Source organism: Bombus bifarius, unplaced genomic scaffold, assembly GCF_011952205.1.
Source record: "Bombus bifarius isolate JDL3187 unplaced genomic scaffold, Bbif_JDL3187 scf7180000008176, whole genome shotgun sequence".
Classification (NCBI taxonomy): domain Eukaryota; kingdom Metazoa; phylum Arthropoda; class Insecta; order Hymenoptera; family Apidae; genus Bombus; species Bombus bifarius.
The window spans coordinates 1836816-1863715 of NW_022884493.1; the positions used below are offsets into that span (position 1 = coordinate 1836816).

The window sequence follows — 26900 nt, forward strand, 5'->3', positions numbered from 1 at the left end:
CGTTAATCTCGTTCGTTCGACGGTCAATCAAAGGTTGGCAAGTAGCAATACCGATCGTAATAACGCACGAATCGATCGTTCGTGTAACGACGTAACCTGCGCTTACGAACAAACAGTCGATCGTTAAGACGCGAAATCGGTGATAATGATATCGAGGATGATTGTCGCCTCGGAGTACGATTTAATTAAACGACGTTCGTTAAAAGACGAAGGCGAAAGGTTGGTTGGAAACTTTGAGATTCCTGTAATCGCTGGTTGAAGTACGGCGCTTATTAATTATTTTGTTAAGCGTCGAAGGACTATCGATTCGCTGCGTAACAGTTTTCTTGAAACAACGTCTTTCAAGAGCTAGCTTATCAAAAGTAGGATAACTTTGCCATCTCACACTTGTATCTATCAAATTTTGACGAGGATCGACATCTTAATTTCCGATAAGAACAACAGTCTTCTCCGTATCATGGTAAACGTTACTATTACTCTGTAGTTTGAGAATCGAGAAACGTGTACTTATCTGTGACTCTAACGTTTCGCGTGGATTACGAAGACAATTTAACCTATCGTAGCGAGAAAGAGACGGGCGACGTCGCCAAATTCTGTTTACTTATTCCCATTGCGGTTTATACGCGGGATCGCGTCCTATTTTGCCCTTGTAATACTCGTAATACTCGTAATACCGATTCATAACGCATCGCGTTTCCACTTGCGCGTACAGAAACGCATAGAGAAGTCTCCGAACGCGTGCCATTCAGTTCGACGAAACTCGGGCCCAAGCGGTAGACATCGACGCGCGCCAAACAGACCAGACCGATGCTCGTAAACACCGACCAACGTTCAGCGACGATCGTAACGGGCAAAAGAAACAGTCTGCGAGCTCGGCTTGTTGCGTTTACGTTCGGCCCAAGTATCTAGTCGCGAGTCGGACCGGCGATATTCGCGTTTGAGCCAAAATCTTCGTCGCCAGTCTGACTCGCCAAAGTCAGGGAACGGGTTAAAGAGACGAACGAGTCGGACGACAAGATCGTATCTAATCGTCGAATAAATCGTAAATTGTACTCACGGCTAAAAGCAGAGGCAGCAACAAGATTAAAGTCGATTTCCGTATACTCCGCCACGTCCTCTCCATCATGCGAGTCTCCTCTCTGCAATAAAAAGCAAAACAAAGGCTGCTATAAATGCGTCCACGGTTAAACAGCCGATTCCAATGGATCGTTGACGTCGGATCGATCGAACACTCGGATCTCACGTAGGTCGCGCGATATTTCAATTCGATCCACTCTACGAGGATTCGAAGCATCTGGATTATTCGTTGTTTCCGTTTAACAACGAACCACGTCGTTGCCACCCCGTTCGTGGAATGTAACGTAAGTGGAATGCGAGCACCGAATGCGAGAGGATCGGAAATATACCGGATAAAAGAGATTCGTGGCATTTATCGTCAGTCGGATGCACAAGTAGCACGTTTACCGTCCGGAGTTTAAACAAAGGACGTTGCGCAACGAGCATCTAAACCGCACTCTACGAAAGCCGAGCTTCTTAATTAAAAGCTCGTTCGGGATGACGCGGTCAAAGAAAAAGTCGCAGCCCTGCATCGTCGGGAAATTCAATTCCGCGAGATTTAAAGTCTGCTTTATCTCTGTCGGAATTGGCGAGGAAACAAAGTTTGAAGGGGGTTGGAGAGATAGAGGAGGAGACAAAAAATAGGAGAAAAATTAAATTCCGTGGGTAGCGCGGAGACAAGGGAAAGAGTTCAAAGACGGAACGCGAGAAAACAAGAAAACTTGTACTTCGAATGGGGGAGGAGAGATCAAAGGGAACGAGGATCGCGAGTCCGTGCGATCAGAAAGTACCAAAAACTTCGAGTGGAATAGTACGACGACGGATGGTGAAAAAAGCGCGAGCAAAAGATGAGCGAAAAATACCGGACAAATATCCGCGTTCTTTCCCCTGCGGATAACGTGAAAAACGATTTGCTCGATGAACAGCCAGTGAACAAGAACGAATCGAAAGAGAAAAATAATCGATCGAAGCACCTCTCTCGAATCCTTGGTTTCTTCGCAGAGAAACACCGATCCTATGGTCTATCGCGTTCGAGATCCACCGATGTCCTTCGGAAAGAAGCTGGTCGTCGTTCCGCGCGATCCCTTTGTCAACCCGCCGGTCGAAGCACGCCTTCCAAGGGGTACACACGAAGCGATAACCCCGAGTGACAATTCACGCTCGTCGATCGTTCGTCATCGGGGCGGAGTGCGCGAGCGTGCTTCCTTTTCCCGTTTAAAGAAAAAGGGAACTTGTGGCTCTGTGTGACGCGACTGCACGGTCCCAGAGGTGGTTACCTTGGCCGACGGGGACTGACTGAAGGTGCGAGCCACGCTCGTCTCCGCCACGAGCCACGTCCCAGTGACCTACTCACGATCTCGATCGTCCGCGCTGTACACTCGCCCCTCCGCCGGCTTCTTCCGCCTTCTACGTAAGCAAAGTCCCAAACAGGCCCACCGTCCTCGCTCGCTGTTACTCCCCTACCCTACCGCAAAACGCCGCTCTCTGCCACCGTTTCCATTCCTTCTTATTCCTCCTTTCGCGTCCTTCTCTCTTTCTCTCTATTTCCCCCTATACACAATTTCTCTTTCCCTCTTTCTTCGCCATCTCTCTTGTCCTCTTGCCACCGCCTTCTCCTTCATCTGTCCGGTCGAGCGTGCAACGTTGCTCGGGCACAGGTGAAAGATAGCCGGAGCGAGGCGCGAGAGTCATTAAACGGCCAATGGGGAGGAGAGAGCCGCGTTTATTTCGGTGGTCGTTGTTCTTCTCCGAACGGAGGCAACGTTTCCACGCTTTTAACGAGCTCTCTTTGGCTCCAGTTGCCCCGCTGCTAGATATCGTAAATAAAGCGCCACGCTCGACGAACTGAATCGACAAAACGGGAAGAGCGAACTTTTCTTTTTTCTTTTTCTTTTTCTTTTTCTTTTCCTTTCCTCCTCTTTCTTTTTCCTCTTTCTTTTTCTTCTTATAGATTTTCACTTCAAGAGGAAAACGTTAAATTCGCGGAATTATAGAAACATCTTCCTTTCGTGGAACGTGCCTCGGATTACTCGCTACGCGTAGCACCGTAAAGTATCGAAAGTACGTATTCGATTTATTTCCGTCGTCGATCGACCACATCTGTCAGATCGTCCTATAAATACAATTCTCTCGATACGTATATCGCACGAACGTTGATCGATAAACGTATTTTCCTCGCGCTTGCCATTTTTTACCATCTATCCATCTATCCATCTATCCATCGAGCTTTCTAAAGACTCATTTTCTAGCTTCGATCACATCCGTTAAGCTATCGCCTGTTATTTAAATTTCGATTCAGCGAATTTAACATTCGCCGAACGTATTGCGTCTGGAATCTCGTAACGCGGCATCGCTCGCGAAGCGCTATTTTACGAAGAAACTCGTTTACGAGAGAACACGTAATAGAACAACGAACGATGCAGACGAGTCACTGTCCGCGACGATATCGCGGTGTCGGTTCGCTGGTGGACAAAAAGCCGAGACAGAGAAATCTCTGAAAGATATTTCGGTTATCTGTCGCATAGGTGAAACGTACGCCGATCGTGACACGAATCGTGCCACGGAACCAACGAATCGATTACGACAAAAATGTCTCAACCATGGAAACAAGGACGTTCGACTAGGTGCAATTTCGATAAATCGTTAGCGAAAGAAAGATCCGAATCGGTGGCCGCATTGCCCTTCTACGAGACCAAGTCTCAACGTTCTACGATTTTTTCTCTGTTGACCAAAAGATATAAACGTGCGACACAAGTTTCGACGAAAGACGAAAATTGACGCTATTTTTTCATTTAAACTTATCATACAATCAGCAATAAGACTTATTGGAAAATAAGCGTACGATAAATCGCCCACGTGAAATGAAAGCATCCAGTTAGTTAAAAATATTTCAAGTTAAAACTAACCTTGCTGGAACTTTGATATCGACGACTATTCATCGATCATCTATTACAGTTTAGCGATACTAGCCTCTTTTTAATTTTGTCGTTTCCACGTTATGCGCTTATCCAATTATTAGCGATAACGACAAAGTGTAAAAATGTTATAGCGATCAGAACGTCGCGTCTTTCCGATAACTTTTCGCATTCGTTTATTGTCACCGAGATTCTTACCTAGGACTGCCTTCGTATTGGAACTTGGAACGAAACCCTCTATATTTAATAATTCGAGAATTACAAACATCGCACGTCGGACATGGAAATTGAGCGCGAATGTATCTAGTATGGTCGATTCCAAGTCCAAAAAAGTTTACCGGAAAAAAAAAGAAAAGAAGAAAATTGACGAATATTTCTTATACCGAATAGTTCTTAAACGGAAGGTATCGCTCCAAATACGGTTAACGCGTATTAAGGCGTAAATAAGGCGAAGGTGTAAATAAGCTTCTAAAACGTATCAGAGTTTTCGGTACATTTCGATTCGCCATAGCATCGTAGAAGAAGAAGCGGGCAATTTGCATAATTATCGCGTATCTATTAATTACAACGTGGCAGGAGATGGTAACACGGAGCCGTGCATATTATAAAACGCTCCACTTTCGCGGATACGAGAGATCACCAAGTCGATAAACTGGCTGTGTTTGTAACGCGTGCAGCGCACACGGAACGCGAGACGAATCGATCTGACTTTCGCGAGACGAGCGATTAACGTGCAAGCCCTCGAAAAGATACGACGAAACATCGCCCTTAAGTTAAGCTCGGCACACTTTCCTTTTCGCTTCTCGAAATCGCGTCGTAAACCTGAATTTGCGTAACACCGCAACCGATAAGAACCAGACTAGAAAAGCGAGCAACGGCCTGACCCACATTTCTCACCCGCATGCTACTAATCCAAACCATCCGGAAGTGGCCTATGGTAGTGGTCGTGCGTAGGGATAACGCCGAACGATAGATAATACGTGAAAGCGCGAGTGAATGCAACGCAACCGCTATACTTTAATGGTAAATCGCATACGAAGGTGGCGTTCCAAGGGCTTTAATAAAGCGATCACTAACGAAATATTAGAGCGTATTAGACGAGCGATAGAAAAATTTCGTTGCCAAAGAAAGTCGACCTCTTGTTTGTAAAATAAATTGTCTTCGTTTTGATTAAATTTAGCTATGTATCGACGAAAGTACGATAAATGTTCGACGAAAATATCTTAAATACCGTGGAACGTACAATGCGATGCGTATACGTATTCGATAACGGTGTTATAAAAATTGGATATCGAATTTCGCTGCAAGAAATCGATTCCACGTATTTGCATTCAAATGGAACATAAAAATTGATCGAAAAGCCAATCACGATAGTAACACCGTTATCCCAAAATTGAATAGAAAGTATATCTATTAGTTTTTCATCGAACGTTGTACGTATAATTCGTTTATTATTTCTTTTATAAAAAGATTCATAGAGAGGATTATTTCAGCGTAGCTGAGATATAACCTTTTACCGTACGACACTTTTGTAACACGACAAATTCTCGATTTACTTTAATATCGTACGTATTTTAATATTTCATACATTTTGTCTGTAGAAACGTTCGAGGAAGAAAAATGGAAGTAACTCACGGATAGGAAAGTGACGGAATGTATTTTATAAATTTTCCCTTCGCAAATTTCATAACGCGTTATAATAGCGCTTGTAAAAAAAAAAACCCCAGGAATTATCTTTTTATAGCACGATTTTACCTAACGAATACCACGATATTCTGCTTCTATTTTTGCCTACATTCCTCCATTTTACTCGGTCAGATTGCATTCCTTTGCTCTTTCTAACCACGGCTTCTCTTAATACGCGCAAAAGTATCCCTCCTATTCGTCAAAGTTGTTACAACGATTCGAATCGTACGAAACACAAACTTGGATCTTTTTAAAAGTCCATGGACCGCTATTTCGATCAGATATCGCGATCGTATCTTTGTCGAGAATTTCGTCTTCTCGCCTCTCTAACTGTTTCGTTTCGTTTCGTTTCGTTTCTTTTCGTTTCGTTACTGGTAATGAAATTTCAAGGGCATTTTATACGATACGTACGATGGAATTTGAAAAGTTCTTTATAGTAAGCGTACAAATACTCTGGTATTATGCAACTCGATATCGATATCTTTTCATGCGCGATATCGATGTCGGTATAAGAACGAGATCTATGCGAAGACACGCGAGACAAGCACAGATACAAACTGGAATCGGGATCCGGTAGAAAGGTGAACTAATAGGAGAAAGCGGCCCCAAAAATGAATCTTTCGGCTTGGCGCCGGTGTAGCTGATCGAAAATCGTGAATTTAGGCAGGCGGTATCCTAGAATTTCGTTCCGGATACCCAAATATTTATCTGCTTGATGACGGAGACAGGGCCACCTGCTTGCCGCGGGACTGTCTTTGCGCGTATTTTAAATTTACATACGTAGACACGTACCGAAATCTTGACCCATTTCGTCTTAGCATCTCTGTCCTCTGTTTACCATCTCTGCTATACTTTGCTCAACGTATCTACGCGTACCGCCGGCTATATTATTTTAACGAGCCCCTTTAAATTTACGAAAGTTACCGCTGCTGTTAAACGTATATGCCTGATTTCGAGCAAGATAACCATCTGCTTTCGAATAGGAAGATTCCGATCAAAGTTTAGATCTAGCGAACCACTTGACAACCAAACGCTCGATTATAAGATTTCGTTATAAGTTGAAACGATTAGAATTTAATTGCAACTTATAACAGCTTTAAGACTCGAAGAGAAGCTTTGTAATTGGAAAATTTGATTGGCGGCTATCGCGATTCATCGATAATTTGTCTCTGCTAAAAATTATTCGTATCGTTTAAGAACTATGTCGAAGAAGCTACCGATAACATTCGACGCAGGAAATATCGTTCCGAATATATGGAGAAACGTCAAAAGTGTCTCGAGTTGCGAAAAGTCGCAAATTAACAACGTTCGTTGCCATCGTGCGAGTAAACAACCGTTCGAAAAACCGATTCACATAATGAAAATTATCGATTACGAGTTTATCGATTAAACGAGCAAACGTTTTATTAAAAGCAGCCAGTTTTCCTCGTACGAGGACATACGTTTTCCGGACTTGATCACTTTTTTCAGCAAAAGATGGATAATCATCGTCTCACGGATTCTCACGGATTCTCACGGATTCTCGCGGAATTGCATCGTAAAGAGCAAACGAATAATGAAATCAAGCAAGTTGGCAAAACTCTTTAATCGCCTCCAACAATTCCTATAACAAAGAGACTAACGAACGTGATAAGAATTTCACAAACTTCCTGCAATTTTTGCAAGATCCGGTTAAAAAGGTTAGTCGTTTTGTTTGAACAAACGTGTGAACTATTCGAGAGTCTGTTAGCAGGAAAAAATCGGGGAAATCGTCCTTTCGAACACAATGAATCGACTTCTCTTCCGCAACGAGAATAGATTTTTTTGCAAGTAGCTTTTCTCCGATTACCGTGTGCCGGTGATTCGCGCATCTTTTATCCGGAGAAACGAAGAGGAAGAGGGGGGAAGGGGGAAAGAGAGAGAACGCAAGCGAGTCGAGAATGTGTCGTTTATGTCTCACGTCCTAAATACGATGCGTAGACACCGGAGAAAATGACACCGAATGGGATCGAGCTCGCGAACCATTAGCAACGATCCGAATAAGCGGTTCGTCCTTGAAATCGTTGCAGATCGGCAGACATCGGCGTATTAAAAGGCGCGTCCAGTGAGATCAAAGTACGCGACCAAGAGCAATCGTTGGTCGAAAAAGCAGCGTTGCACAATTATTTCAGCAAACTACGTTCCGTAACGCGCCTCCTCTACCCTCGTTTCCGCCAGTCGAGCGATTCGCCTTGCATCTTGCCAACAGATCCGAGAGATATCTTCGTGAATTTATCATCGTTGGTCGTTAAATCTTAACGTACCGTTTTTTCTTTCCATCAACGGCCGTCGCAAACCGACCTACATCTCAAAAACATCGAAGAATCCGTTCCGTTTCTGCCAGTTAATCGCGAATTATACTTCCTTAACGACGATAGCGCGGCTAAAGATTCGATCGTAGATAGAAAACGATCGATCGAGTCGAACGATAGCGGATCTTGGAGATTAGAATCGCGACAGCGATCGCGAAGCTTTTGGAAAATATTCCAACGTAATCGAAATTGTAACGACAACTGCCTTATGATAACGCGCGATCCAACGCCTCACTTGTACAAAGCTTGGCTCTGTATAGGCAATTCTATAGCAAGGTAGTTGCTTTCTTTACGAATTTATGCATCTTGAATCGGCAGCTTGAACGAGACACACGTACGTATATGATAGCACACCGCTCAGGCTAATCGCCTTCGCAACGCGCCGTTTAACATAAGAGTTCCGATTCGATAAAGACAGTCGTGTATATGGGAGAATTGTGCGTAGAACGCGAAACGTACGAAACGAAAAATACGGCGATCGATGAAGGCGACGTTGGCGACAAGGTGAATCTAAAGCGACGAAGGTCCGGAGACAGAGCGTCGCCCTGGGCATCGCGCGTCGCGGTGCTCCGAATACGTCGCCGGCACCAAGGAAGCGAGAAGGCGCGAGTGCCAGTTTCCTCGTCACGGAAATCAGATATCGAATAGCAGCGCGGCTTCCTCCTCCTCCTCCTCCTCCTCGGCCCGTATTTTTTTCTCGCTTGGTTATTATTATTAGCGACGGCGGCGACCGGTGGTGCAACCCTTTGTTCGACCGAGGCGTGACAGGTGCGAGCACATGACGTAACGAGGTACCGTTATAGCTACGATGCACGGTAGTGGCACACGCACCGAACGAAACCCCGTACGAATGCCAGACGACGCGGTGCCCAACGCACAGCATGGTAGGACGCGGTGTTGCGCGAAATTCTGTCGCCCGTTGTGAAAGTGACATGGAGGAAAGGATGCGAAGGTAAAAAAAGATGGTTCGAGTATGCTAATGGTTACACCGTTCCACTTATCGATGGAAAGTTAATCGTACGACGTATGGTATTTTCGAGGAAACCGGAAAGTGGACTCGATTCAAGTTTTCGCCAAGCGATCGCTCAAAATGTTCCAAGCGACGCGCTGAACGTCCGGATCTTCCGAAATTGAACTTTGTCGTCGAGTGTGTCGAATGTTCCGAGAACCGACTATCTTCGCCGACGACCGACGATTAACGAAAGTAAATTAAGTTGGATAGTCGAAGCAACGATCGAGAAGCATCTCTGGTAAAAGAGGAGATTTTCATCGAAACGATCGTCTCGTTCTACTAGAAATGAATTTTTCTACGGCAGCCTTTGAATCGATTAGTTCTTTATCTCGTTAGGTAGAATAGGCAGAATAGCGAACAAATGTAATCGAGACATTGAGAAAGTCGATATCCAGTGGAAAAGCGTGCAGCTAAAAGGCACGTCGGAAGAGCGCGTTAAGCTGATCAAGGTGTATCTCTACCTTCTATCGAAACGATTAAAGAGAGAAACAAATTCACCGCGTTTCCAAGTAGGTATATAACGTTCATTTTTCATAATTAGTGGCCACGAAAAATATGGATCAAACGTTTCGAATTAGAGAAATCCCTCTTCTCCGAATCTCTAAATTACGAGACTGAAACATCTTTTTATCGATAGGATGCGCGAAGAACGCAGGAATAGGATAGGAATCGCCGAGAAAATTCTTAGTTTTCTTAATTTATGAAAATAAGGGGGCAGCAGATAGATTCGGTGGTTTCGGTAGGCAAAAGAGAGAGAGATGAGATAAACGTATCGTACGATCTGATTAACAGGTTGAAACGGAGAAACAGTCGAGAAAGATTTCAAAGAGATACATTTTGAACGCGTATGTGCTTTTTTTCTCGTTTTCCGATGTTTCTTTCTCCGAGGAATAGTTCGCTGCCGAGGCGAGGCAGAAAGCGGGAAATTAAGGCAACATCGCGCCGCGGAAAATTGATCTCGCGTGAACACGGCCGGTTGCCCAGGAACTTTCACGAATATTCGTCTCGCTTGTTAAAGGGACGAAACAAAAGGCTTTCGATGGTATTTCTGCTGATCCCGCGAAATTATCCGGCGACGTTCCAACTGCCGCGGAACGACTACACAGCGTCGGACTCGAACGACAGGTGGCGGGCATTCCCTCGCTTCGCGGCAACTGCCTTCGAACCGATTTTCACGGAAAAATCTACAAACGAAATTAAGGAATATAAAACGTAAAAGTTTACACGGGCTCCGCAAGCAATTGCAGCGAAACGATAAAAACACCGATTGGAAATTATTAGGACGAAACGACGAAAGACACAGAGATATCGATGAAACGAACGAAGGAAAGAAACTCGGAGAATCGAGCAAAAGGATCTGTAAAGGATCGGGAAATCTGCTTTTACCAAAAAGTAACTGGTAATTTTACTAAAAGTACGATATCGAATTTGTCGGCCAATTTTTCCGCGTAATCGATTCGAATAGAAACGAACGTTTATCCGCGTAGCAACGTTTTCATCTTGGCTGAAAAGTCGACCACTGGACTCAATTACGTCTCTAAATCATTGGCATTTATCGCGAATCTCGTCTCCTATGCAGTTAGATGGAGTACGAACGTTGAACGGCGCTGCTGAGATTCAGAATGAAGAATCCATCCTTTTCCAGCGATCGTCCGCCGTCAGCTTCGTTTCTCTCTTCGTTATCCAGCACGAAGATCTTTCTCTGCCTACACGCGGCCTTATTCTCCACATAGACCCGGAGAAGGAAGGACGCCTCGAAGAGAGACGTGAGAACGCTGACACACTGACTCGCTACCCCACATACCCTTTTGCCTTTTCAACGTGTGTTCGCGAGACCAAGAGAGTGGGGACAAGAAGCAAGAAACGAGGAGAAGGGATCGGCTTTGTTCGATGAACGTTGGCAAAAAGAAAAACGCCTGCTATTTTCATAGAAAACGATCGAACGATCGCTCGCGTGAATGGAAGCGCGTGTTTTATCGTAGCGGATAAAAACGAGGCATTAATCGAGGATTAAAAGGCAGAGATAAGCAACGTAATTATTTGGAAAACGAAGAGCGTTTTCTAACGAAATGACGGGGCAGAATCGAAAACTATCGAGGAGGATCGTCTTTTTCTCCGGCGTGGAAACGTACGAAACGCAAAAGCGCGAGTCACCAAATGATAGAAAACAGAAAAACACAAACGATCGGAAAGATTTCCAACGGTGATCGTTGACGCGTGTAGTGCGAAAAGAGACTTTCGAGATGTCACCTTCGAAGATGCTCGGGAACTAAACGGAAACTAAACGGAAACTAAACGGAAACTAAACGGAAACTAAACGGAAACTAAACGATCACGGATTAGGCACCACCGTGTATACGAGCGTATGAATCAGTCCATCGGGTACCACTGATCACAACGTTGTCACAAACCTTTTTCCTCCGGCAGTTTCAGCCGATTATAATCCTATTGGCACACACACTTGGCACTCGAGCGTTTCTCTCGTCGCAGCTCGTCGATTTTCTCGTTGGTTTCGTCTCGTTCGGTGGCGACGACACCCGACCACGAGATCCTCGCGAAATGGAAGGGCAAATGAACGAAAGGCAGCGGAGAGAGGTGGATTAATGAACGTGACGGGCAAAACACACCGACGGGTTTGCCGAGTAAGTTGGTTGTGAGCTCACCAGAAACGAAACGCAGTCTATATACTCTCCCCTCTCGGGGCCGTCGGCTTTCACCAAAAACCCTCGCCAGATCTGCCGGGACCGTCACCTGCGGCAAAAATTTCAATTCCTTCGTCTATCCTCTTATCTATATCGTCGGGGAAGAAAGCCGCGAAAAAGTCGCAAGGGGTGGGTAGTTTGAAAATTTCGTTTGCCTACGGCCACGCGAAACCAACCATTCTTCACAACGATAGTCCGGCGATAGTTTTTTATGCTTTCAACCTCGTGGACAATACTTTGTCCGCCGTCTATAGAATGTAGGCTCGACTTTCTTTTTTCTTAATCATCGGCCGAGAGAGCTACAATGAGACGTAAACGGAGCGAGGTTGAATCACACGACATTCGACGAAGAATGACGCGCGGTCTCGCTCTGCCTACCGCGAATACCGGAAGTCCACACCAGGTACCGGATATCAGCGAAAGTTTTCCATGAATTCTCAAATATAGTTTTTCCCTTGGATGAAATTTCGAAGAACACCAGAAGAAATCCTTTTCCCGCGTCTTACCCTTCTCTTCTCTTTCTTAACACCTATAAAATTGCTTATCTAAGTTTCACGCGATTCGACCTACTTTTTACGATACACGGAATTTACACATATTCCTCGTTACGTTTTACCGCAACAGCATCTTAAGATATATACAAATTTCTTACTCCAGTTTAATCTTTCTTCGTCGCATACGATCCAATTATCGAATTATCGAATTATCGTATCGTATTATCATATATGATGATCGTACGTGACGAATACAAAATCGGAACAATTACGAACGGCATTATTAGGAACGACAAATGTCAATGAAATATCGTCAACGGCGATACGCATGTTTTTATATATTTTTATCGCCAATCGTAGAAAGTAGTTTTCCATGATACGTATCTGCCTTCTTAAACGATAGGCGGCCGTTCTCCGTCTCTCTTCCCTTCTCCGCTCGAATACCGGAAGTGGAGCACGGTCAAGATAGCAGCGAAAGTTCTCAACCAACAACATTCACGGTCGCTGTCTGATTTTAGACAAGATACTACAAAGCTATACACGTGTACGTAGTTTTGCATACTCTCGTCGATCATCGTGCAAGAAATCCAAAGATGCGTATCGACTTTCGCTCGCTAATTCGAGTTTCCACGATAACGAAAACGAGTAAACGTGTAAATGATGGCGAGAGATCGGACGTTCGTATTACAGCAAAGCTATCTACGTAGCAAACAAATCGTTTATATTAATTTCTAACAAGTAACGCGTTCTTTCCACTTACAAGGTAACCGTATCGTGCGCCGTAGATATTTTCCACTTTCCTTCGGCTATATAATATCGCTCGTACCATAAAATTTATCTTCCAGAGCTTACTACTTTCTAGCAAAGTAAACTTTAGTTTAGTCAAATAACGCGAGAAAGTAAACCTTTGATTTCTTTTTGGCAAAGGAAAGCCGTAAGTTTAGCTGAGAAAATATATAAAACTGTCTATAGAAATTTCCCCTACATCCTCTTTGGAAAAACACGGGTACTATACGAGGGAACGAGCTAGAAATTGTAAATTGTAAATTTCTTTAAACGCGCGATAAAACGAATAGAGATAACGCGTATTAAAGAATCACGCCGAGTGTCAAAGGATACAAGCAGACGTCGTTAGAGGGGAAAGTGCTAGTACGCGTTTATGATAGAAGCGGAGCTACGCGGAAACATTCGTGTAACCCATTTACGTAAGAGACATCATCATGCGCGTCGTTCCTAAATCGACATTTAATATTCTAACGCGTTTCATGCGTACAGACCTACTCTAAATCGAAATCCGGATTATCGGATCGACCTAGATACGATACTTGGAAGATTGCTTCCGTAGGAGATGAGCCTGAGACGAGTGTTTCATAGCGAGGATATCGATATTATTTACTACGACGATGCCAATAATTATCGCAATCCGTTGATAGCGTTAGTGCGCGCCTATATTCTTCCATATCGCGTATATCCTGCACATTTTCGGTCGTTCGATAAACGTTTAAACGTCAAATAAACGCAGCTACATGCACCGAACGAACATGTAAAGAACGAACTCGATGCGGATACTTTGATCCGTAATTTGGTAATCGAGATAAGTGAGATTCTGCGAAGAATAAGCAAATGTCCGATACTTTTGTACGATAACGCGGCGCGTTTACCGTGCGCCGCGTATTCAAGAAACATTCAAAAAACGTTTAACCGACAAATAACGCCGAAAGTTACGACGGCCACACAATAGCGCAAGCGTATCGGAAAGCAAACGATAAATTTCGAGATATTATTCCCGCGTAAGTAGGCGCGTCTTCTCCGGGGAAATTACAACGCGATTTGTGGATCGCGAGCGCAAATTAGATCCTAATTAACGCGCATTCCGAACACCGACCCCGTTAATTTCCCCGGACTCTCCGGCGCGGCGTTTTTTCTTCCTCCGGGTCCCGCCTCCGTCGCGGTTCCGATTCCCCAAGAAAGCCAAGCGAACGAATTTCGCGCCGGCTGGAACGGTGAAATTGCGCAATTTTTCCACCAGCGTTGACGTCAGCAGCCATTCACGAGAGTCTCGCATTCAGCTTTCACGCGGATCTTGCCTCGTCGTCCTCGCGTCCACGCTACTGCTCCAAAGCATGCGCGGATATTTGCCCGGATATTTGCCCATTTTTGACGCGATGTAATTTGCTTGGAGAATTGCACATACGACGAATATCACGGCGCGCAATCGTGTAACAGAACGTGTTATCGAGTAGCGTAACGCGAACGAACTTACAAGCTGTAAATCGTAGAATTCTCTTGCGAGAACGAGTTTTTACGATTTTCTTAAAGTGCTCGTTTCGTGTTCCACTGTACGCGTACGCAATCCCGACGGAAAAGATACTGACGCGGTGCACGGAGAAAACGATACTTGACGATTGCCTTTTCTCGTTCTTCTTGGACGTCGGGTCAACGGCGATCTATGACGTTGTACGAGGGATATAGCGGCGCGCAGAATCCACAGGTCGATTTTTTGACGCGTTCAACCTGTCGAGAAAAAGGAAACACAGTCTCGATGGTCGCGCTTCGTGCGAAACGAGTGTCGACAACTGCCAACGGACAATCCGTAATTCGTTTATTTCGTTTATTTCGCTTTCTTCCGTTTTCTTCTTTTTTTTTTTCACCGATCGGAATATTTTTACGACTATGCGAGTTTAAAGTCGCTCGATGGCACTGAACACAGCCAAGTTAAAAAAATATCGAAGGAGATAATGCAGGGGACAAATAACGCTATTTCAGATACGAGTGAGTCATTTTATCTACCTGTTAAGTGCATTCTCGTCGTTTGGCTCGAACGAGGAAGGAAAAACGCGCGGGGAAACGGACTGTGCGCCAATTACACCATATACAAAAACTCGTTAAATCTCCGTTGCAATTACGTCCGCTTACGACTCGTATAAATTCAAACTTCATCTTGCGCGCATATCGTAGAAACTCTACGTGTCTACGCAACACCTTGTTTGCCACGATCGCGCCAGATCGCCGAAAGACGAGGAAACAAAACTCAAAGTCGAGCTGTTGCGACAAACATCTACGTACGAACATTTACTTTCTTAGAAAGCACCCGTTTCGGATTTTCTTTTACTTTGCTCGCAAAGTTCGTGGGCAGAAAATTTCTCTCGAACAACGAGCGGTCACGGGCGAGAATAAAGGCCATCCACATCGAAGAAGAGAAATTCGCCTTCGATGTCCGATTCGTTCGGTTAATAGCGCATATCCTGATGAGCAGAGCGTTTAGAAACGACTCGGTATATCGGGTATTTCGAGGGAAGACTCGAAATTTCCAAGACACCGCGTGCCTCGTACGTGAAACAATCCGACGGAATCCGACGGAATCCGATCGAATCCGATCGAATCAAACCGTGCGTTTGACCGATTTCTCACTTCGAACCACCGAATTGTAGGAATTCGAGCAGCGTTCCGACCGTCAATTCGCAGTCGATTTCCAAACGACACCGTCGATCGTTCATTTCGTATTAAGTCGAACGCAAGATTTAATTCTGGCATACTTTCCACCGCCGAAACCGCATCGAGAGAGGAGGAGCTCGTCCTCGTCGCACCCTAAAAAGCTCAGGGTACCTATCGTCGAAGTCGTTTCCGATCCGTAGGTTGATTCGCGTTTGTAAGTTGCTTCTGCCAACTTCGAACTCACGCGTAAGCTCAAATCGTCGTTCCACTTTTTCCTGTTAAAAATCAAATATTTTAACAACTCGATCGAACGACTTTTTACACGCCATAAACAGATACATTGTACGTTATAATTAGAAATTATGTCTCTGGTAATTACCAATTAAATGATCATAGAATTTTTTTACGAAACATCATACATCAGCCTTTATAATAATTTCGTCGCGCTTATCACCGCACTGCGCTATTCGTAGATTATGCGCAGGCTATCGCGAGTAATCGCTAATAGTTAGAAATCAATGACGATCTAACGAGAATTTAAGAAGTTAACGACAATGTTATGCAAAAACGGATTAACCTACATAGGGAGTCATGTATCGCTTTAAGGAAACGTCGAGAAAAGTAGTACGCCAACGTCGTAATCAATAACACGGATGTCAAGAAAATCGTGTTGAGAAACGGTCATAGACTTGGAAAAGGAGAATTTTATTCGATATAAGACTGTCACCGACGTTTAATTACGTAAGGCGTTCGTTCGAAATAATTTCAAGATAGCGCTGTACGTAATCGGCTACTGTAACTAATCAACGTACGGACGAACAGACAGTCATTTAGATTAGGTACTATCGTATGCCGTTGACACGCCGTATATTTCTTCTACTATATGTAAAATCTGCTACCATCGATAGTGCCTTCGGCAACCGGTCAAACAGTTTTTGTTAATAAGGATAGTTCGTCACGCTCACTTTCACGGTCAAGTTCCTATTTTAGACTCGGCGCGTTAGCGTAAAGCGTTCTCGATAGTCGAGCGTATCGTAAACTCGGTTACGTTCGAATCGTAATTTGGCTAATTGCAATCGTAATTTGGCTAATTGCAATCGTAATTTGTCCGATCTTCCCGTCAAGGATTCGGGAAACGACAAGAAAAGAAGAAAGAAAAGAGTGGAATAGCTACCAGAAACGCTACGAGCGCCACGTTATTTCATTCTCACGGTTCACCTTGAGCCAACTTTCTCCCGGCGCGTAGCGACCGAGACTGACCGACCGTCCGCTAATTACGATGCACGCTCGCAAAGGGAAAAATGCGCGCCTGGTTTATCGACTAGTTAATTGCGCGTCCTCGCGATCTTCACTGGGAATCCACGATCCCCGGAACGCTCGCGTAGGATAGAGAGTTCGCCGCGATGTAAGACGACGCGCAACGGGGGCACACCTGGATGTGCTCGATTACTCGATCGCTGGTTCGATCGTGCACGATCGGACGTCGCGTCGCGCCATTACGAAGACAATGGTTCGTGGGCGTGCGCCTCCACCGAACTACGGGCATCGTGCCGATATCTTTGTCAATTTTGGGTCACCGAATCGCTTTTCCTTCTTCCCGTTCACCCTGACGTCACCTCGTCACGTACGACGTCGTCTTCGTTAGCGCGTGGAAACGTTTAAATTTATTTGATTCTTTGTTAAAACGAGCAAGAGAAGAAAAGGAAACGCTCGTTCGTTCCATGGATTCTCGATTCTTGATGCTCGAAGCCCGCGACGATAACTAAAGTATGTGTCCGGTGAAAATCGATAAAAAGAAAGGATGAAAAATTTGTCAAAGAGCGATATAAAAGTGTAGGGGAAAAGAGAGAGAGAGAGAGAGAATAAATTCATAATTCGCTGATAAATCTTTATTGGACAACGACGATCGAATCCTTTTAAGACTTACCGTTGCACCGACGGGGCCACTATACGAGATGTAGGGTAGATTTATCGAGGTGGCGAACACGTCCCTTTTGTCTTTGGCCGTCTGAATTTCATTATCCGTTGCGGAATTTTTAGTCTCTTTGTAACGTACGTCGTAAGTAATGCACCGTTTGCCGGATGAAAAGGACGAAGCGAGGCTAACAGAATATACTTTCTGTACATGGCTACGTTTATCGCTGCATTTATATATCAGTTTTCCGTTATAATTTCTTATTGTCCTTGTTCTTCAAACAACTATTTCGCGTATATAACGTGCTCTCACCTGTGATCAAAGTGGGAAATTAATTTGCATTCTCGATTACGGATCAATTCGAAGCAATAACGCGAGCAAACTCGTCGTCCCGTTAAACATCGAGTACGTTACAAATTCATTTATATCTGCGAAAAATATCATTAAGCACAAAACTTTTTGCCTTAATAAATAATACAGCGTGGCGCGCACTGCTCGTTCGAATGGAGTGAAAGTCGTACCCGTTCGTCGCAATTGACGAACCTTTCTCGAACTTGCTCTCTTACCCGTTTAAATCATCTCCATAATATTCCATTACCACTGTACACATTTCTCCGGCGTACGTTCTTAAGAGCATACTTCAAACTTGAGCACCTTCGGTGACCGAATTCTACCAAAATGTCCCTGTAATTACAATAGAAATTTATATTATTCGGAAATACCGACTATCGGCGTTAAGGTTATTATTATTACCTGTCAACGGATATACATACGTGTACATATTCTTTAGTATATATATATAAACTATAGAGTAGCGTATAAATTGCTCAGCACCGATGCCGGTCGACTACGGAAATTCGAAAGTAGAGAAAAAAATATAACCGTATCGTAAATATTTGTAAATATTTGTTAGAAATTATAATAATTATAACAAATTATTGGCAAAATAGTCGATCGGTAGATAGAAACGCCTAACTGTAGCATAAGAATGGAAAAGACGATCAACTCGCGGAAATCGTTCGAGCGGATAATAAGGATACTTGTTCTTTGAAAGAAGGAAACGGCGTCTCGACACAAACAAACGGATATATTTAAGGTAGACGATAAACAACGTGAATAGAATTTTCAGACGACGATCCGTTTTTAGCGTCATCTAACATATTAAAAGGACAATAAGGATACGACGATCGAACAAAAGAACGACGCTGTAAACGCAATAATTCTCAAAAGGTTTCCTATGCTAAACGTTCAAATATTTTCACGAGCCAATGTAGTTTTATCGGAAATCCAACCGCTCGCTCACGATCGGTTACCTGTTTGTCATTCCACTCTGCCAAACTGCTCGTCGCGCTGCGTGCTCCAAAATTCTTTACTTCGGACGTTGTCTGGTACCAAAAGTATCGTAAGAAAAAAGCAAAAAAAAGAAAAAGAAGGAAAAAGAAAAAGGAAAGCACGTAGATACGCGACCTTAGTGTGTCAGTGTGCCTATATGCTAATCGCTGAAAGAACGGTTTTAACCTGGACGTATCAGCGCCAGCGGCGCCGTATTCCTCGAATAGCGCCTGAAGAAGCTGCGCTTTTAACACGTTTAGCGTGCCAATAAATGGACGATTCGTTCGCAAACTGACGTACAAATTACGAGGAGATGTCGCAAATGTACGCATAAATTATCGAAACACAAAGCTTTGATGCATGGTTAGCGAACTCGAGTTGTGACTATTTTAAGGGAGAAAGAATTTTCCGCGTATTTATCATCGTTCTACTTCGACTACTACGTGCTCGACAAATTTATACGTTGTGGCTTAAAAATACCCAGCCACTTGCTTACTTTTGCCAGTCTGATTAATTTACAGAATCGTAAATAAAAATTGCATCGATAAACGATAATAACCACATTCCGATTGTTATTTTATTACTTCGATATTTCATTACTTCGAAATTAAAGGTGACAACAAACAACCTAACAAGTTGCCAAAGTAAACAGATATATTTGGAATGGCGTGTCTTAACTTTCTTTACCGATATTCATTTTCGACTGAAAGAACTTTCGAAAGGGGCCCCTCGATTTTCGTTATATCGGTATTAGCGTTTAACGGTATCCGGGCATCGCGAACGGTAGAAAGTAGTTTGACGTTTTCTGTGTTCGCGATCATTTTCTACGCACGCGCGCACACACACACAACATCGTGCAATTTGAGAACGATCGAGAAAATAAAGAAACTAACGGAACAAATTCGTCGTCTGACGAGTTTTATGTCGAATCAACCAACATAAATAAATAATGATAAATCTCGTATTGAACATTTCTGATCGCGTGAAAACTACCAAAGATCGTAGATTTATAGAAAATTAAGCGATATGGAAAAAACACGGTCGACGTTATCGTAGAGTGGCGAAAGTGTATTTAAAGAATACAAATTGATCGTTATCTCTACTCTTCGTACTCGTTGCAAAGGATCAAGTAGTCGTTTCAACCGAAGCGGCTTTCAAACCCGAATCGCGGCCCGATAAAGCAACGTGCAAATCTAGCTAAAGCATCGCACGCGATGCATCAGGGAACCCGTTTCGTTTGTTCTACGAACGAGAGGCCGCGAAATCTGCTACCTTTGTGTAACGATATTCGTAATTCACGCGTAACACACACAAACCTGCGTCATCGTATAGGAAACAGAGAAAGACGCTGGAACAATTAGCCGATTGCTAAACAAATCACACGCGTGATCACGAATATAGCCTCGATAGCTAATAAATTTTTATCACGCTTGCTGAAACGCTTTCTTCCATTGTCTGATATTTCGATTGTTTTCAGTCTCGATATAGAACTTATACTACTTATTGGTAGCGATGGGACCAACTTCAACATGAAATTACAAGTCCGAATCAAATCCAACGTTCGAGCTTCGCTTCGTAGAGTTCGAATATTTGGAAGGAAATTGCCGATTTTACTAATACTTTTTATTAATTAACACTTTTATATAAAAAACGCCAATTTCCTTTTTATGTAATTTTACATGTACTACATCTTTGAAACATCTTTGTACTACATCGATCGTCGTAACATTATGCTATTAGTTCGTCGCGAAGCTTCTTACATTTACCAGTTATGTATTTTTAAAAGATTCGTATCCTTCGATTTAACGCGAGTTTCGCTCTTTCCAACCACGTTGTATTAAAATTCATCGTGCATCATCCTGCGATTTCCAGCTACTTGGACGTTTATTTTAACCCGTTTTCTCTTCCGACTATCTATGAACGATACCTAAGAGGAGCGATTTTTGATTAATCTCTGATAAGATACTCGTAAAGTTCCATTATTTCTACCGTTAAAGTACTGTTTCTTCTTCTAAAAAAAAAAGTAAATTATGAATAAAAGAATTAATCTATCATCCATCTATCTATTTATCTATCTATATATATATATATACACACACACATCCGTCTTCCTTAATTTTCCTTCGTGTAAATTATAATATTCTTCGAAACACAGGTATATTACGTACTAGGGAAAAGTAAAGAAACTTATCGGTGAACCCAGTTGGAAACGTTTGCAAGTTTGGAATACGTTTTGCAGTCGCTATACTTGCGACGTACAATACTTTAAGCCCATCGCTACTTATTAGTATAATATTTCATAAATTCTCGCCTATTGTAACTTGCTCGCCAATTACCACGTAAAATTGAAAGTCGTTACACTTTCGACCATGAAACTATATTCTCCATCACCGTTGTAGTAACAGCGTGTATCATCGGAAGGAAGATAAGGATCGCGCGTTTCACTTTACGTCTCGTCATAATGCTATACGTTATGACTGTAACTCGCAAAAGCAGCAAGGATCGACCTTTTCCGATACGAGCGTCGCGAACATCGAAGAATAGGAAATCAAAGAAAAGGAGGCGAATGATAGATCGAAGATTTCTCCGGGCGAGAGCAGGATCGTTTATCACCGTCATTGCGCGACGAAGAAAAAAAATAGCTCCGCCGTTTAGCCGATCACCGGTCTGTCGAAGAAGAAGAAGAAGAGGAAGAAGAAGAAGAAGAATGCACTTTCTACGGGAATAAGAATGCTTTCTTTCGCAATTGCGTTCAAAACGCGCTCAAGTTTGCTCGATAAAGTTGCCACGCAGCTGGCGAAATAGATCACACAGCGCGTACTTGTAACTCGAATATTTTAACGATTGAAAAGTTAAAGTTCGAGCACAAAGTGTACCAAGTGGAGATGTAAAAATCGTATTGTTCTATTGTACGCAAATATAGAACTCGTATTTGATTCCACGAAAATACGTAACTTTTTTTTTTTATTAACGTGGAGGAAATCCCCAGGAGCGGACACCAGGCCGCGGTAGTGCCGGATTCCAACCAACTAAAACGTCCGCGATGATTTGCGTAATTCGCAAAACTTTTAACTTGCGCAATAATTCGTTTTCTAACGCGTCTGTCAGTAATAAAATCAATCAAAATATCTTTTTCACGCGTCCGAATCTAATAAATATTCACTGTAAAAGATAGCGGACATTCAAAAATCGCTCCTATTTTCCACGTTCTGGCGACCGACGCATCAGGCATCTGGCATCGGGCATCGGGCGAAAACGATCTCGTTAAGTCACCGAACCACTCACTTTCACCACCTACGCGTGAATTTTCTGTTCCAACCAGCCTCCCACCTGGCGAGTTAACGAATCCCGTGACAATGAGTCACTGGCGGACCTCCGGCTACTTGCTTTCTCGTGCTGCTGCAATTTTGAAATCGTTCTCGACGATACAGCGGCGACCGGGGTTCGCTTACTCTCGTTTTTCACTTTTGTTGGCCACACTGTCTTGCATACCAATGCCGTTAGTTCCGCTACCTAATACGGAGGGAGATTAATATCGATTCAATGGGACAAGTTACTCTCACTCTCCCTATGCCATTTCTCCTTTGCATCACCGTCGTCTATTTCGGTCTTCTTGTCCTTCTTTTGCGTCTCTTCGTTCTTCGAACGTCCCAACGTTCCACGCTGTTTTCGATCTCGCCGATATTCCTCTAACTATACCGATATGCTTGCCCGCTTACGTACTATAGAACAGCCAACTACGTATACGATTAATCCATCGAGCAGCAATCAATGGTTTATCTTACGTCGACGTTATTCGAATAATATATTTGAAAACTGATCGCTCGAATAACATATTATCTTGTTTGTTCGTGAAGATCATTCCGAGATCATTTCGAGATCATTCCGAGTAAGCGTCTCCAACTATTCAAATACGAACAAAGTATTCTATCGAATGTAACACGCTATCGCGACAATCTGCTCCTATGATTTTATATATAATATATAATATATAGTATATAATATATAATAGACGTCTTTCTGACAAAATGTTCGAAGCAAGAACAACTTTGAGCGCCGGCGTGCTACCATTGTAACAATTCATTGTCTCGGTCAAGTGGAAGCCACTCGGCTGAAATAAAATAACCGAAATAAAAAAAGTTACTTCCTCCGTGGTATTCGCAAAGTGAAAATAATAAATCAGATGAGATAATTCGTTGTTTCAAGCTGTAATCTTTTACCGCATTACAAATAAAAGGTGTTCGAGACTGTGTTGTAGAATGCAAGCAGATATAAAATTCAAAATTTAACTAAAATGGAAGAAACAGAAATAGAAATAGAAATGCACGAATGAAAATGCATTTTCAGGCGTATCGATGTTACGCATTTCGTATACGTAATAGCTTTTAATATATGTATGTATATCGATTAGTCGCAGATGACGTATTCCATTAAAGTATTTGCATACCGTAACTACGATATCTCTGGAACGTCAGCACAGACCAACATGTAACTTTTATCGAAAACCGATATTGTTGTCACGCGACGATTTCTTTCGGCAATTCGTTCCGATTAAAATCTCTCTTTATCTCTTCGGCCCGCCACGATACTCACGTTTGTGCGAGAAAACCTTATTCTTACCAAATATTTATTTATTTTATTTTAATCTGTATTTATGCAACCTTATATTTCACTTTCTATATTTTCAACGAAAGATGTAATTTTATCCATTTTTAAAGGAACGTACGTACGGTTTTGTTCGAACGTAAAATACCAAATTATAATTATTAGATGCACGCAAGCGAAGAATTTATCTTTTATCGTGCCTCGTCGACGCGTAATATACAAATAATTTATTAATAATATGCGTTACACGCGAAAGAAAAATTAGTTACTTTTAGAAAAGCTTTTGAGGTCGCTAAATAAATCTGTAGGTATCTAGAAATGCGTTGAAATAAAGGTATATACGAATATACTAGCGGAGACTCGGTCGCATGCTTTCCTTTCGTGTCCCTCGACTCGTTCGTCCTCTCGAACGTCGCCGTTCCTTCGTCTCTCGTCACAAGGCTACGCCCCTGAACTCACTTTCACCGGCTGCATCCTATGCATCCGGAATCGACGAGATTCTCGGCGCAAATAGAATAAGGACGTGATACGAGACGAAGCTCGATAACTCGCTTTTCATACCAAACTCGCCTTTCACGGTAAACTCCAACGACGCTTCATTTCCACCTTGGAAACACCTTGAAAAACGCGAAAAGATAAACAAAAATGTACTTGTCCGACCGAACTTGTCCGATCTCGAAACTCTATCGTACGATTTGACCTGAATATCAATAAGAAATCTTTCCTATTGAAAAAATTGCTTTGCGACAGCTAGAAATGCTTGTAACGTTCGCTCGTCAAATAATACATGAAACAGATTAATAAATCTTGGATAAATGGTATATTTTGAATTTCAACTGGCCGTTGATAAAGTTTTAATCGAGTAATTTAAGCGTTTAAAAGTTTATATGGTACGCGAGTGCCGATGCGACGAGTTCAAAATAAATTCGTTTATCGCGGAGAGACGGTATAATAAACCGAATGGCATAGTTGACAGAAAATTTTAGAAAATATTTGTCGCGTTACCGTTACTTGTCTTTATCGTCCCATATGGAAAATTTGTCCTTTTAAAAGCGTCAACTTCGAGTTAGCAAATGGGCCGACTCCACCAGAAGGCATCGGATATTGCTTTTCACTATCAGTTTCCCATTGATTCCATGTATTTTAGTAATATTCGCGTGTTTCCGGTACAAATCGAGCAAAGTGTCTGCACATTTACCAACAGCAGCGTACTGCTGTGTTACTACACTATCGTATCGTAACATAAACGATACAACTATCCACGCGATATTTAAACGACGAACGCGTACAAAGTGCTGCGATAAAAAGGGACGAAGGTGAGAAAATATGGATTTTCACTTTTATTTCGCAACGAGACTAATTCTAAAACTACACGTATCTATAAGCATACGTTCAACCGTAAGAACGAAACGTTATCCGGCTTCTTTCTCGACGTCCGCTTTTAAATAACGGATATAAAAATGCCACGGTCGCCGAGTTTTACGTTAACGTTTAATTATTTATTCGCTCGAAGCTCCTAAGGAGGTAGACCGGACACCGTTGGCTAATTATTATTCACGCCCGTTTGAAACGTTTCTCCGGTGGTTGAAGACTCGAGACTTTCTTATAACCGTTTTACGCGTTTTCTACGCTTCTTCGATCTCTTTGTCGCTATTCTCTCTCGTCGCGTTATCGACGATATCCGTTTGCGATATCGCCATACGAAGCATAGCGAAACTGACGACGATGGTAATCATCGGTAATTATCGTTACATCTCCTCGCATTTCGTTCCTTTGATATTCGAACAAAGTACAACGGCGTTTGTTTCTCGATAAATTTGCCAATCTCCCTCCGACTTCCTAAATATCGTAAATTATCCGGAAAAGTGGATTTTAAGCTACAACTTTCAACTCGCTTTGCTTCGCCAGTGAAAAGAAACGGACGAGAGCGGAGAGTGCGACAAAGAGAAAAGTAAAGTTACCCTTTTTCGGAAGAAAACATCCGTTATCGAAAGAAAGAACATTGGCGAATGTTTAATGAAACAAAGAAGAATTAAAATCGAGGGGATTTCAAATCGAACAGACAAGTGTTTATTCGTCGTTCGAATTTGACGAAATGGTTTAATATCTCGTACAACGTTCGAGGAACGTTAAAATTGAATGAAAAATGACAAACGAATTGAAACGAATGTCGATCAAGTTAGTTTAACACATATATAGTATAGTTATAAGTCGAAATATAAGCTATCTAAGATTTGGTATCAGCGCGGAGCCGAACGTGCTTCCTCTTTTCCATCTGTTACCGTTTATTACTAGTCTCGAAAACGATATTACGTGCATCCACCGCAAGTATCGTTGCAATTAACATTCTTCCACCGTTACTATTGTCGGACGCATGTTTAAAATACGCGGTCAATCGACGCGTTCGAGGTATGCGATGGATGGTCTATTGTTTTAAGCGGTTCGTGCGTTCCGTTTCTGCGAAACCTCGTTCTTCTTTTCCGTGACGCCGTGCCGGTAACGCGTGTCGACCGCCACGAGTGAATGTTAAGCGAAGATATTCTATTTCACCGTAAAGCGTTATTCTCCGTTATAATATTTAAGCCCTAATAACTTTCACGTCAGCCAACTCTCCTAAATATCGATGCAACTATTATTTTTACCAGAAATACGAGAATATAAAGTAAAAACCCCTTTCGTCGTAAATTCAAATTCCAAATTCCAGATAAAACACGACCTTCTCCACATTTTCGATCCTATTTTTAACAATTTACGACCAATTTACGTTCCGTATCTTTAAACGAGAGGCACATCGACGGACGTTACGGGAACGGTTATCGATCTTTGCCAAAAGCCAGCTATAATTCATACGATCGTCCGTCGTTTTATCATTTTACGGTGTTTAACGGTTACAGAAATAGAAAAGGTTTCTGCGCTTTTCATCCAAGAGAATGCTTGAAAGGTTAGAGTTGCTTCTCGAACGATCAAAGAAAATAACAATGTTTAGAAAGTAGCGGAAAAGAAAGAGTCGAAAGGATTTGTTACTTCGTTTCATCGATCTTTCGAAAGCCCATAAAGATTATCGTTTAATATCAAATTGCGACAAGTAGTTTATTACTATTCGAAATTTAAAGTCGGAAGAAAAGACGAAACCGAGCTAAAATTTCAATCGAATGAAAAGAAAGATCGAAATTTCCTGTCTTTAGGGGAAGAACAGTTAGTTATATATAGAATAGTCGGTAGCGGCGTTCTCTTTCGCACGATGCAACTTCATCGAACGACGATCGTTAAGATAGTATCGGTTGTTAAACTATTTGATATCGGGGCAATTTGTCCCTTCCTGTATCGTAAGACAGTGTCGATTTCACTAGTAGCCGACTAAGCGATAGCTTAAAAACGATTCTGATGTGAAGACACCGCTTCCTTCTTTTTCGAGATA

General features: G+C 42.7%; 1 protein-coding gene across 9 annotated transcripts in view; it reads right to left on the reverse strand.

The window, feature by feature from the left end:
- Positions 1–26900, reverse strand: part of LOC117209365 — a 61370-nt gene that overhangs the window by 18682 nt on the left and 15788 nt on the right. For 2 of the 9 annotated variants that reach the window (XM_033451324.1, XM_033451325.1), the window contains exons 2-3: positions 18112–18229; positions 1058–1139 (exon numbers count right to left, since the gene is read on the reverse strand). In XM_033451324.1, the coding sequence (XP_033307215.1) occupies positions 1058–1139; positions 18112–18182 (153 nt within the window). In that variant the 5' untranslated portion in view covers positions 18183–18229. The other 7 variants (XM_033451328.1, XM_033451323.1, XM_033451327.1 and 4 more) reach the window with 7 other exon arrangements.